General features: G+C 36.1%; 1 protein-coding gene across 2 annotated transcripts in view; it reads right to left on the minus strand.

Annotated features, from left to right (window-relative positions):
• Window positions 1–14,550, minus strand: part of usp47 (ubiquitin specific peptidase 47) — a 37,284-nt gene that overhangs the window by 9,991 nt on the left and 12,743 nt on the right. For both annotated transcript variants that reach the window (XM_051114748.1, XM_051114749.1), the window contains exons 3-19: window positions 12,773–12,886; window positions 11,068–11,221; window positions 10,884–10,980; window positions 10,572–10,717; window positions 10,375–10,454; window positions 8,514–8,663; window positions 7,703–7,798; window positions 7,471–7,623; window positions 5,236–5,394; window positions 5,009–5,140; window positions 3,582–3,658; window positions 3,431–3,486; window positions 3,183–3,295; window positions 2,790–2,894; window positions 2,465–2,672; window positions 2,178–2,293; window positions 1,535–1,654 (exon numbers count right to left, since the gene is read on the minus strand). In XM_051114748.1, the coding sequence (XP_050970705.1) occupies window positions 1,535–1,654; window positions 2,178–2,293; window positions 2,465–2,672; window positions 2,790–2,894; window positions 3,183–3,295; window positions 3,431–3,486; window positions 3,582–3,658; window positions 5,009–5,140; window positions 5,236–5,394; window positions 7,471–7,623; window positions 7,703–7,798; window positions 8,514–8,663; window positions 10,375–10,454; window positions 10,572–10,717; window positions 10,884–10,980; window positions 11,068–11,221; window positions 12,773–12,886 (2,076 nt within the window). The remainder of the gene's footprint in view (window positions 1–1,534; window positions 1,655–2,177; window positions 2,294–2,464; window positions 2,673–2,789; window positions 2,895–3,182; window positions 3,296–3,430; window positions 3,487–3,581; window positions 3,659–5,008; window positions 5,141–5,235; window positions 5,395–7,470; window positions 7,624–7,702; window positions 7,799–8,513; window positions 8,664–10,374; window positions 10,455–10,571; window positions 10,718–10,883; window positions 10,981–11,067; window positions 11,222–12,772; window positions 12,887–14,550) is intronic.

Below are 14,550 nucleotides of genomic sequence, written 5' to 3' on the forward strand. Positions count from 1 at the left end.
TGGCACTAATGGCTTGATTAGTACCGGCTTTGAAAAAGGCCCACCTTCCGAGAACGAAACGTGTTGTGATTGGTTAGCTGTCCCAGTCCGTTGTGATTGTCGAACAGCTTAGATGGTGTTTCAGTACTGCCATGCCCCTTGCCAAAGCAGCAAGTTCCATGTACAACTGTTGGCGCAAGCTAGATTAAAGTGATTCTTAAATTTTAAATATAAATATTTTCTTACAAAAACACATAGATTTGCTACAGGACGCCTTTATTTTAATATGACTTAATTTGTATTTAACATGACAATCGAATAAAAACATTGTAAGTTACTAACTACAATGCTTACATTCCCTTTAGTTATTGAAAAAGCAGCTACAGAAAACGAGCAAAGAACATTGACATTATCAAAGAATATCATCACTGATTAGCCTAGCCTAGTCTATTGCAAGTTTATGCATTTTAAAAAAAACACTGACGTTGTAAGTGAAGCTATCTACACTGTATGATAAATAAATCTCTTACCACACACTGTACACGTCTATGGTGCGTTAAGGATGCGACACGGCCACCAGAGCTGATCGCGGCCACTCTAGTCAGTGCTTGTGTTTATACCTGCCGCACCGCACGGCATCCGGATTGCATCACGTCCCTACCAACGCCCCAACCATTCGAATTTCCATAGGATTTATTTTAATGATATTCTAATGGACCACGCTGTGACACCACAACACCCAGAAAACAAACGCTGTAGTCCAAAGGAGCTGTTTGTTGTAGTTCTTGAAAAGGGATTTTTTTGTAAATGAAATATCTCCCTTTGGAGTGGACTTTGAGATGTGTAACTCTGTAGATCTTTTTTTATGCCCAGACATACACACCACACACTGACTAAAATTCAAAAAGTGAAAAAGCTTAATAGGACCCCTTTAACAAGAATCTAAAACACTTGTGAAACTTGGTTTTCTAGGTTTTGGAACAGAATTGTAAGGCACAGGCAAGGAAGGAATGTGAAAGCCTTTCAAAAAAGTAGGTCAGCTAAAGATCACAAAAAATTGGCATGTGCTAAGGCAGGACTTCTACAGTTAAACTACTCTTACAGCAAAACTAAAGTGGGCCAATTTAGTCCCAAGAAGTACTGAAATAGTACAATTACATCTATACTATGAGTACACTTCTACCTAAAATTAACTTCAAGTACACTTTTTTTGGTAATGGATTACATATATATTCAATACCACAATGCACTGCAATGGGCTCTGAAAAAAAAAAATCCAGAAATGTTTCATAATTAAAAAAGGACTATTTTAGCAAATATTTTTGAGTGTCATATTTTGTGCTTAGTGTATATAATAAGAGGGATAATCAAATCTCTTGTATACCTTATTGGAGGAGCAATAATTGTATGCCACGCATGATCATAAACTGTTTACGAAATACTGTAGTCATGTTCTACTTTGTCAGGATGATGCCTTACAGGACAGCTGCCTGTGTAGACAGTGAGGCAGCTCACTTAGACAAGAGCCATTAAAATAAGTGTTATGCAAGTGAACCTTGTTACTCCTGAAGAAACCCTCTGCTTTCAGAGTCTTGTTGGGCACGTAAAGAAGCCGAAGGTCATTATAGCAGCGCTCTAAGACGACACGCATCGTCTCCGCACAAAGCCCGGTGGCCTGAGAACACACAACCAGGTGACAAGAGGTAAGCAGACATCCGTTTCAACAATTTTTGGCACTTTTCACAAATAAAGAAAACAGTGCTTTAAACTCCCTAAAATATATATTTGGCATGTGTTTATTCAACGATAAAATTAAGATAAATATTAACAAACAAATTAAATATACAAATATACATTAAACACAAATAAAATATTTTTAAAAACATACATGAAAATATAAAAAAAAAAGTCAAGGATTTCAGATTTCGCCTTTAAGTGGAAAAGGGTAGCTTTGTTAATTCAACAACAACAACAAAAAAAAAAAAAAAAAAAAAAAAAACTTTAAGACTGTATTGTGGGGATTTTAACACTATAATAATTTAGTGTTGGACAGCAGTTTATCTAACATATCTAATTGTTCTTTTTCTAAACAACACTGGACTTAGGTGCTCATCGCAAATCACAATTTTTACCCTATTCATGAAAATTGCCCATTATAGTTTAATCAGTGTATTCACTCAAAAAATGAGATTCTGTACCTGTGCAATGAGTTGCTTAAACTCTGTAATAGTTTGATTGAGATAAGCCCTGACACTGACTGGAGCAGCAATAGACTCGCTCTTAAGATCCACAACGTGGACCTTCACCATCACCTCTGAAATAAACACACAAACATAGTCAGCAGCTGACAGTGAAGCCGTTTTGAAAGGACATCTGGTCAACCATTAAGAAAAATCTTCGAAATCAAAGGACTGCAAAATGATGATGCAATAATGTCGCTGATATTTAGTCAGAGTATATTGCAAATGTTCTGCTCAGTAGATACCTCCAGGTTTGTAGGGTTGGAACACTTGGTCAGGCCTGCGGATCTCCAGGAGCAGGTCAAACATGTATGAAGACTTGACCCCGCCGAGTAGCAGACCCATGGGCATGTCTTCCTCACCTTCATACGAACGTTCGAGATATTCGTGAAACTCGTCATATTTGACCAATCGACAGCAGTCCAGTGGCACCACTCCCTCAAGATCCATCAGCTGATCACCCAGAGGACAATCACACAATGCACACAGACAAACACAAGGAAACAATCAGTGATAAATTGAGAGACTTAAGATGATCCGATGCAGAGAACATAGACTGGACTTGCTCACCTTGTACGCCATTTCTGTTGCTTCTCTGAGAGTTTTGTCCTTGTGAACCTCTAGCTTATTCTCCATCATCATCATCTTCACTGGATGCATGCAGAAGAGCTTGATCTAATGGAAAAGGAAAGAATAATAAGGCTCTATTCTCTGTCCATGCAGGTCTTCAGTAATTGGCCCTCACCACCATAACATTTTTTGTAGCAAAGCATTCTGTAACTGCTTAACATATGTATGCCTTAAATTATATTCTTCAGATATCTAATATTTAGGTTAAATGATGCTGCGAACTACTTGGAACAGCTATTGCATTAAAAGTGCACCTGTGATGCCTAAAATGCTATCTAGGTAGGCAGCTCGTTAGAGTTTGGAACAGAGCCCAAGTCTCGTCACGTAGTTTACCTTGCATGTGTTGCGCTCAATCTCTCTCTGCCTCTTCTCCTGTTCTTCAGACTCTTTCTCTCGCTGCACCAGTCTCTTTATGTGCTCTGGGAAATCCTCCACTTCCAAAAATTCTGCAAACACAAAGAGTCCATTCAATTCCAGAAACTCAGAGAGGGACAGGGATGCCTGGGAATGTTTTTTTGATACTGAGAAAATGAATAAATAATTAAATTTGCAACATCCAATCCATGCAAATTTCCACTTACTTGCATTCCTGGAGGGGTCTTTTAGTCTGTACATGAGCATATATGCATTTGTAGAGCTGTTGGGAAGCAAAAGTAGAAGATAATGTGTTTTATAAGGGTCTTTTTTGGCATTTAAAAGATCACAAATGTAGGACTAGGAGGCTTCACACACCTGGCAAAGGCACTGGAGTAATAGCCTCTGCTCCCTGAGGATCCGCCATATGTCTTCCGGATGTCATCCTGCGTGATCTGGGATGCACACATGATGGCAATAACACAAATTACATTCTGTATTATAACCCTCCAAACCCTGTAAAATTTTCTTTCGTTCTGTGCAAACAAAAATGTAAATTCATGTAGATTTTATATATTTTTATTTTAGATACACTACCAGTCAAAAGTTTTTGAACAGTAAGATTTTTTTAATGTTTTTAAAGAAGTCTCTTTTCATCATCAAGCCTGCATTTATTTGATCCAAAGTACAGCAAAAACTTGCTTTCTATTTGAATATACTTTAAAATGTAATTTATTTCTGTGATCAAAGCTAAATTTTATCATCATTACTCCAGTCTTCAGTGTCTTCAGAAATCATTCTAATATGTTGATTTGCTGTTCAAGAAACATTTACTATTATTATCAATATTTAAAACAGTTGAGTACTTTTTTTTAAGGACCAAATAGAAAGATCCAGATATTGGCATTTATCTGAAATAAAAAGCTTTACCATTCAAAAGCTATATCAGTATTTTTTTTTTCTAAATAACAGAAATTAATACTTTTTTATTTTAGCAAAGATGCTTTAAATTGATCAAAAGCGATGATAAAGACATTTATAATGTTACAAAAGATTTCTATTTCAGATAAATGCTGTTCTTATGAACTTTCTATTCCTCAAAGAAACCTGAAAAAAAAATCCACTCAGCTGTTTTCAACATAATATATATAAACGTTTTTGAGCAGGAATTTTTCTAAAAATTAAGCTTTGAAATCACAGGAATAAATTACATAATTTAATAAATCAAATAGAAAGCAGTTATTTTAAATGGTAAAATAATTCAAAATTTTACTGTTTTTGCTGTACTTTGGATCAAATAAATGCATGCTTGGTGAGCAGAAGAGACTTCATTTAAAAAAAACTGTGTGGTAACTACTGGCACTCTGTAATATACAGAGTACATGTGATCACAAATCTTGAAAGTGAAAGAAAAATACAAGCATGCATTCAAAAGTGATTTCAATGCACCGCATATTAACAGCGGCTCCCTGATTCCCGCAATTAATACACAGTATAATTACCCAACAATATAATTGTGAGAGAAAGCACTGACATACATTTTTCATATTTATTCCCTTTAGGGGTTCCGTAGTACACATAATTTCCTTTCCAAACACAGTATTCAGATTTCGGCATATCAATACTGGACACGTGGTCACTCATTTAGAACACTTTCATTTACTTTAGAATATGGTGAAATTTTTTCATGATAAGTTCTCCTGTGTGTATAGATATGAATAACCCACACAATTATTAGTGAGTGAGACCCAATATTTTAATTTCTGTGCAAACTATTCCTCTAAGACTGATGCAAGCTAACTGACCTTGCTGACGTGCTGGTCATTGAAGCTATACCACTGGCTGTCACTGAAGGACTTAATGCAGGCATAGTAGTGCCCACCTGCAGCACTCCCAGAATGCACCATGACCGAGAAGAGTTCAAAGGTCAAGGAGCTCTATAAAAGACACAAGAAAAAGCATGTTCATCTTTTATCTTCCAGAGCTCAATACAGCACTTCAACGTTTGGGTTCAGAGAGGATATGAGGTAACCTTTGGTTTGAGCACCCGCTCTGCACTGCTAGCATTGTCCAGACAGATGCCCTCGTCCACAGCATCATCCGTAGAGAAATCATTGCTCATCTGGTCACTGTGGCAGCTTCCTTCATTCTCTGCCCCACTGTCAGTGCAGCTCTCTGTCTGAGGTGATTTCTGCAGAGTCGAAATATGTGATTAATGTTCTTGTGTTAAAAAAAACAATGGCAGTGTGCAAAAGAATACACAAAAGAATGCTCAAAAAGTATTACACTAACAAATCACACTAATCAAGAAGTCTGTTCTTGGCTAGTATGAAGGGAAGACCGTAGCAAAACTCGAGTGCTTGTTGATCTGAATGTGAGAACTTCTCATATTAATATTTGTATTTGTAAGTTGAAATCCGCACTCACAGCTCTTATCCGAAAAATGTAATCTTTCGATTTGCACACACAGACAATAATCAAAACACTCCTGTTTCGAATTCAAAGTTGTAAATTAATAGCTACAAATGCATAAAATGACATTCACATAAATAAAATGACAGACACAAATGTGTACGACATATTTACTTTTGCACTTTACTTTAGTTTCGCTATACAACGTCAAGTCGGCACTTACAACCTCTCAGATCTGGCAGTACAACTTCAAATCCTACCGCTTTGACTTTTCTTTATCTGTCTATAAAGCCTATAAAAAAAAAAAAAAAAAAAACTGTCTTCATGTATTTCACAACACGTCAGCTTGTTATTCTTATTAAGTCAGGGGCATTTTTTAAGGAATTTTTTACCAAGCAAAGTCTCTGAGAACCTGACACATTGTACTTCTGAAGACTCCAGGTAGGTTGCAGTTCTGGAAAATGGTGGCGCTGGAGACTAAACGGTTCCTGATGGTGTCACACCTAATTCTTCACCTTAATTCCTAATTCTTTTGCAGTTAACATGCATCTTTTCTTCTCCACCTGTTTTTTCTGACCATGCAGACTCAACAAGCATTTTGCTGTCCAATGGTCAAGCCTTAACTTTGCAAATTCTTGCAATGAATTTGTATTGCATTCTTCTCATGGGCATTTAATAATTTGGACTTTTCAGTCTGGGTTAAATATCTTTTTTGGCTCATTTTATCTGTAAAAGAAAACATGCCTAATAATTATGCACACCTGAATATAAGGAGTTTTTCACTTCCAGCCTTCACAGACAGTTATATATCACTTACAAATGATTAAATACAAAATTAATAGTAGTTATTAAGATTGTTGTGGTTTGGAATTGGTAAAATGTGCTTGGTAAAAAAAATATGACCAGATTATCAACTCGCCTAATAATTCTGCACACAGTGTACAGACCCAGTGTTTACATGCAAAGACTAAGGAAGAGCAAGTAAGTCAAACACTGTTTACAAACAAAAAAGGTACAACGATGTCGGACGATTCTGAAGTTGCAGGAGGAAATAAGAGTTTTTTGCTAGATAAGAAACCTCTTCCTTGGCTGGGATCGTTTAGATCCCTTTTGAAGCTGCATTTAAACTGCATTTTAAAAGTTCAAAAACAGGGCACCAATGAAGTCCATTATATGGAGAAAAATCTTGAAATGTTTTCCTCAAAAACTATAATTGCTTTATGACTTAAGACAGAAAGACATAAACATCTTGGATGACAAGGGGGTGAGTAAATTGTTTGTAGATTGTTGTTCTGGAAGTGGAGTTCTCCTTTTACTATAAATCTTCTGTAAAAACAATGAACAGCAGCTTTCAGACTGTCACCATGATGCAAACATGAAAGATCAGACATACAATAGTAGCTCTTCACAGGTTTTTTATTACATTGTGCTGCTTTCCATTGTTTTCTCTATGTAAACATAGATGCGTTTGACTGTTGCACTCGCGTCTCTTGCAGCATCTCATGCATGAAGCGGCATTTTAAAAATGGAGCGCTCAAGTTAAAAGAAATTCACACGCATCTTGCATGTTTTTCCTATTCCAGTGCCCACGTCGCATCTTTGTCAACACAAAAGCGCATTCTGTGTGAATGGTGCCTAGTGATATGAGCGCGTCACACGGCTATGCGGTTGGATCTTTCTTTTCTCTTTACCGCTATCATTGGTATATTGTCATAGTGCCTAATTCTAACATTTGTTAATATTTCTATTCAAACATTGTGATTTCTTGATTTCATCACCTGAGATTAATCATTAATTATTGACTCAATAAGGATACAAGCACTCAAAGAAAAGACAGCATAAAGCTGAATCTTACCTCGTCCTCGACGTCGATGAAGGGGCTCATGTCCAGCTCCTCTGGGAAGGTCATGCGGTCATTGAGTTTAATGCGATGCATAGTGGTGTAATCAAAGTCGAAGCGTTTCAGCTGCAGAGTCAGCAGGTATGGGAAATGGAGGAATCTCAGGCCCTGGAGACAAAAACAACACTGCATCAGAAACTGAAATGTGCTACAGGACTTCACAATCATCGTCTGTGATTTGAATCACCTTGCGGGCATCACATTTCTTTTTGCAGCGCTCACAGAAGTATTGGTTGGGACCATCGAGAGTCTCAGGCTGGATGAAGGCTTGCAGGGCTTCTTCCTGTTTGACATAAAATCATGGACAATGAGGACAAACATGACGATCAAAAGTTCAATGAGGTTGCCACTAAAGAACTATTAAAACAACAACTGTATCAGAGTGTCTTTTTGCTCCGCTTTCATTTGGACTTTGCATTTGACATTTAGCACCAGTGCTGTCAATGTTAACTAAAACAACACTGTTTTTATTAACTAAAAATAAATAAATAAATCAATAAAATAACCTGATCAAAAATCCAAATGTTGGATTAAACTGCCTTGGCAGCAAACTGAAATACAATTAGTTTAGGTATTTAACGATTTTTGAGATTTCTAAATAAAAATACTAAACAGAAATATTTACAGCTAAAAATGACAGAAGCATATACAATTAAAAGAAAAACTAAAACATATAAATTATTTAAAATATAAATAATACCATAATACTATATAATTAATTTAAAATATATTAAAACATGATATTATATTCAGACTGGTTGTGGACTCTGTTTGTTTGTTTTTAAGACCAATGTACAATAGTAATTGTTAGCAAATAGCAATGATCATATTTTCATTTTAACCAGTGCTAAAATCAACAAACTGTAAATTATGTAGGCATATGAAAGAAAATAAAATGTAAAAAACTTTAAAAGCTTAAAAAAGGCTTAATATTGCATCTGCTAATTAGTGATACTGCAACAGCTACAAAAATTAAGCATAATGACAGCCATACGCACCACACTGCCAAAAGCCTGGCTGGCCCCAAAGGGCCTGATGACTAGAGGGATGTCCAAGTACGTGTCAATCCTCCAGCTCTCATAGCCACACTCTAAACAGCGCACATAGTCCTTCAGTTTGCCCTGGTAAAGCTGGTTGATCAAGTCAGCCTGGAAAAAACAAAACAAAAGACAGTACATCAAAACTCTTTGCATACACCACTAAACACAAAAAAAAAAAAATAACAGCAAACACCCACACATTCAAAATGAAATTTACAGTTGATCCAGCAGTCTGGGACCATTTTTAAAAGTACAAATTTATACCACTAGCATAATTTGGGTGAAAAGTTGAACACTGAATTTTAGAATATCTTCGGTATGTCCCGTGCATTAATGAAAGCAGCACTTGAATAACATGAACCCCACAACTTTGTACAAAACCAGCATGATTAGACAATGAACCAAAGACAATCTTGTGCATCAACAGAAACAAGTACGTCTTTTAAGTACTTCAAGTACATTTTTCTTTTAAGATTTTTTATGTTTTTTAAAGAAGTCTCTTCTGCTCACCAAGCTTGCATTTATTTGATCCAAAACACAGGGAAATCAGTAATACTGTAAAATATTTTTACTATGTAAAATAACTGCTTTCTATTTGAATATATTTTAAAATATAATTTATTGCAGTGATCAAAGCTAAATTTTCAGCATCATTACTTCAGTCTTCAGTGTCACATGATCCTTTAGAAATCATTCTAATATGCTGATTTGCTGTTCAAGAAACAATTATTATTATTATTATTATTATTATTATTATCATTACTATTATTATTATTATTATTATCATCATCATCATCATCATCATCATCAATATTTAAACAGTTCAGTACATTTTTTCAGAATTTTTTGATGAATAGAAAGATCAGATCAGCATTTACCTGAAATAAAACACTTTTGTTATATTATACACTGTACTTTTATTTAGCTAAGATGCTTTAAATTGATCAAAAGTGATGATAAAGACATTTATAATGTAACTTTATAACTTGCTATTCATCAAAGAAACCTGAAACAATTCTTCTCAGCTGTGTTCAGCATCACAATAATAATTGTGTTTTGATAATTTATTAATTTAATGTTTTTGAGCAGCAAATCAGAATATTAGAATGATTTCGGAAGGAAATGTGACTGGAGTAATGATGCTAAAAATTCAGCTTTGAAATCATAGGAATAAATGATATTTTTTAAATATATTCAAATAGTTACTCGAATATAAAAAAACAGTTATTTCAAACAGTAAAAATGTTTCAAAATTTTACTGTTTTTGCTGTACCTTGGATCAAATAAATTCAGGCTTGGTGAGCAGAAGAGAGCAGAAAAAAAAAAAAACTACATAAAAAAATCTTACTGTTCAGAAACTTTTGACTGGTAGTGTACACCTAGGATGGCTCGAGGGTGAGTAAATCATGGGGTAATTTTCATTTTTGGGTGAACTATCCCTTTAAACTACGGACCCCTCAGAGAAATCCCAAACAAGAGGTTAAGACATCAGCTGAACGACTAGTTTTGCCAAGTTATTGGCGCAAAGACCACAAAGTCTTATAGCCCCAGCTTAGAAGAGAACAATGAGCTGAGTGTAGAAATATGCAAACCAGCGTAGAAAATCTGCAGAATTCAGTGCGTGGCCCCTGACCCAACCCACACTGAATGGGTAAAACCCACTAGCCCAGACTCAGCTGTTGTCTACACAAAACTCTACTAGGAACTGCCTAAAATTCTTTTTATATTACTCAACACTGGGTCTTTTGTCCTAGTCTAGAATTCTCATTGGTTGGAGATTAACATTATGTGATGAGGAGGCGGGGCTTGCATCTCATACCTGCTCGGTCTGTTTCCACTTCTGCTCTAGTGCATCAAACATGACTCTGCAAAGCTCCTGGACGTCATGCTGCTGCCAGGCTGCAAAACAAACCAGGTAAAGAGTTTCACAGTGATCAAGACTCCTCCTGCTATCTGATATCAGCAGTGCTAATGTGGGTAAAGTTTCCCAAAGGGACTTCAAATGACGCCTCATACCCTCACTGCTGTCCCAGCCAAAGCTGCGGGTCACATCCGTGGTCTCGATGGCACGCTTCTTACTGGTCTGCAGAAGCACAAACAGCCTCTGGAGCTGGTACGGGATACTGGTGACCGGATCCTCCTCAGACTCCTCAAACTCCCAACTGGTTCAGAAACATTAGAGACACAGTTGGAGGTAACAGTCGAAGAATGCAAAATATGGAGGAACCACACACTCTGATTTAACAATTTTTTGTATTAATGTTTAACTCTTGTTGCATAAATCAAGTTCATATAAACTAGTTATGAAGCTAAACACAGACTACTTACTTGTAGAGTGCGTTCCTGAACTCAGGAGTCATGAACAGCGTCTGCAGGAGGCTGTTCAGGTAACAGGTCATTGCTTGGTTAACCAAACCAACGTAACCTTGAACGCAGAAGACACAAGACAAATAAATCTATGTGGCAAAGTTGGCATGATCTTCATGACTACTGCATGTTAAAGGAGGGCTACCTGTCTCTGATTTGTTGAGTATGGAGGAGTACGAATAACTGGGGCTGCTGTAGTCACTGCTGCAGCCCACAGTCCCATCCCGTGGTAAGGGTCCAATGAAGCGATCCTGAGAGCTGTCATCAAGACCACTGCTGTCCGCTGTGCCAGATTCATCCTGAAAGAGAGCCAAACATGAATAATGCTACACATGCAATGTTCACCATCCAGCTTTATTCCATGCCTGACATGGTTAAGATCTCATGCCACAAAGATATCAAATTAACACTCATTCTTTTATCAAACTTCTTTTTCTTATGATACAGTATTGCATTTATATTATGTTGTATCCTTCATTTCTACTGGAAATAAATAGGTCAGGAACCCACAAGGTAACAACATAAAGTGAATTCTACAACAAACAGTGAGAATGAAGATGTGAAACTAAGTTCAAGTCCAAATTTTTTTTCACCCATATGCTTTCTTTTCACTTTTGTCCAATATTGTTCCTCTTACTTGAACTTCTTTGCATTTTTTGTCCAATATATAAATAAAGATGATAAAGCAAGTGAACAAGACACCAATAGACAGACAGATAGATAGAACAATAGAATGATAGAAAGACAGAAGATAGACAGACAGACTAACAGAACGATAGATAGAACAACATAACGATACAACAACAGAATAATAGAATGACAGAACAACAGAACGAAGAACAGAATGATAGAATGATACACAGACAGACAAAATGATAGAACAACCAACGCAACTATAGATAGAACGATAGACAGACAAACAGACAGAATAATAAAACGATAGAACAGAATGATAGGACGACAGAATAACAGAATGATATATAGAACGACAGAACAATAGAACGATAGACAGAATGATAGAATGATACACAGATGCATAGTAGGGCTGCACGATTATGACACAAAAACATAATTGTCGATTATTCCCTTGAAATTGTAATTGCGATTATTAATTACGATTATCACAATTTACATCGAATGATGTTTAGAATAGCTTTATACCATTGTTTAAAGCAACTGAATGCCACATTTTTATATATAGTTTCTTTAAATATAAATAAAAGTAAAAACTTAAACATTAAAACGATGAGGGAAAAAAAAACCTTAAGATAACCTGTAGGAAAAAACACACACACTCACTCTCTCTCTCACACACACATCTTAAGAAAGCAGAATAATGAAAGTGGATTTTTTTTTTTTTAATTTGTGCTTTTAAACGATAATTGTATTAATATCGATAATTGTAATCATGATTAGAAATTCGATTAATTGTGCAGCCCCAATAGACTGATAGACAGAATGATAGAACGATAGATAGAACGATACAGTAGCCAGAATGACAAATTGAACGATAGAACGACAGATAGAACGATAGATAGATAGATAGACAGACAGAATAACAGAATGATAGATAGAACAACAGAATGACAGAACAACAGAATGACAGAACAACAGAATAATAGAATGACAGACAGAATGACAGAACGATAGAACAAATGACAGAATGATAGAACGATACATAGATAGACCGACAGAACGATAGACAAATAAACAGGTAGACAGGTAGGTAGATAGATAGATAGATAGATAGATAGACAGACAGACAGACAGATAGAAAGACAGAAAGATAGACAAATAGATAGACAGACAGATTTTTTTAACCCAGTTAAACTGCTGATATAGTGACTCACTGAAGCGATCTGGGGCTGCTCCCCGTCCTTGTCTGTAAGCTGCAAGAAGTTCCTTTTCCCCGCCTCAAAACCGGACAACACCAGGGACATCTCACTGGTCTGGTCCAGAGGGGCCTTCAGGTGTAGAGTTGAGATAGACAGAAAAAAAGCAGAGATAAGCGAGGATGAAGAGCAAGAGGTAGTGAAAAACAAGATAACGTGAGGCAAGATGCTATCTGGAACACAATGTTAAGAGCAAGTCTAAACATGCAGAAATACTGCAAAATGGCTCAAAAGACCTTCAGAGAGAAAATAATCAACCTGGTATACTGCAGATAACCCACATCTTGTCCCAGGATTCAGTCAGTGTGGAAGAAAAGGCTGCTACCTAAGGGATAACATGTACTAGCAATTTAGCAACAGGTCTGGACATACTAATGTTCCGCTGGCGGGGAGAGCAGCGTGGGTGACGCCAGAAACAGGCCTTAATCCACTGACCTACTCTAAGAGTTACCTGCAGCTACAGGCTCTGTGCTGGGTCAGCGCTGGGATTAACACACAATTAGATGGAGAATGGAGCAGAGTCCATGACACATCTCCATCTAATCATAGCACTGCAGAGGTGTGGTAAAGACATGGCTCTGATGCTGTCTGCATACCTTCAGTTGTGTTTGCTTGTGTTAAGCAAACACACCTGAAGCTTAAGTTTGTGTTTGTAATTAATAGAAAACACATCATAAATTGTTTGCACTAAAAGCTGGAACACACTAATAACTTTTGCACTGATTTGCAGTCTGGATGAACTGACACTAGTTGCCAAAAGTCACAGTCAGTACCTAGATTTCGGACAGCCAGAGTTGAAAAAATTGTGCAGTGTATGTGTAAGTTTCAGACTGACTCTATCCAGCCAGAAGAGATCAAACATGTTTATTGTTTGGCACAACCTGTATTTCTGTTACCGTGTGATTCTCAGTTGTTTAGCATATAAAGTGTTTTATTATCTGTTGTGATTTTAAAGTCATTTAATATATTCCAGATTTAAACCAGAACCTAAGTAGCTACTGGAAGCAATTTCAGGTTATGTTTGGCATTTACATTTGACAGTACTGGCTGGGTTAAGTTTCAAATACCCACGCAAACCTCTAGTATACAACCACACAATACAACCCTCCAGTATATGTGAATAATTAACTCATAAGCAGGGCATATTCATTAATTATTACTACCTGGGTGAAGTTGTAAATAAAATTAAGATCACTGAATTGTTTCACACACACACACAAACACACAAAATACTATTTTAGTATTTATACTTCAACAGGCATGTGATCAGCTAGAGACAAAAAAGCAGGAAAATCTGACCACTCCCCAAGTCATGCCCACAAGCCACGCCCCCAGCACACATTATTAAAAATATATATTTTAGCAAATTAAAAGATATATCTTATATTGTCATATTACATACTATTGTCTTGCAAAAATAAAAAGCAGCATTTAATAATCATGATAACAATATTATAATAAAGTAATAATAGAATTTGAATTATTGAAGCACCTGCCAAAAGTTTGGAAACATTACAGTTATTCATTATTTTAAAATAAATATCTTCAGCTCATCAAGGCTGAATATATTTTATCATAATAATAAAAAAAAAAAAAAAAAAAAAAAAACAGCAATATTGTTAAATATTACAAATTAAAAAAAAAAAAAAAAACTTTCCAGTTTTAATATATTATAAAATATATGTTATTCCTGTGATGCAAAGCAGAATTTTCTTCATCATTACTCCACTGTCAGC

This window comes from Labeo rohita, chromosome 7, assembly GCF_022985175.1.
Source record: "Labeo rohita strain BAU-BD-2019 chromosome 7, IGBB_LRoh.1.0, whole genome shotgun sequence".
NCBI lineage: Eukaryota > Metazoa > Chordata > Actinopteri > Cypriniformes > Cyprinidae > Labeo > Labeo rohita.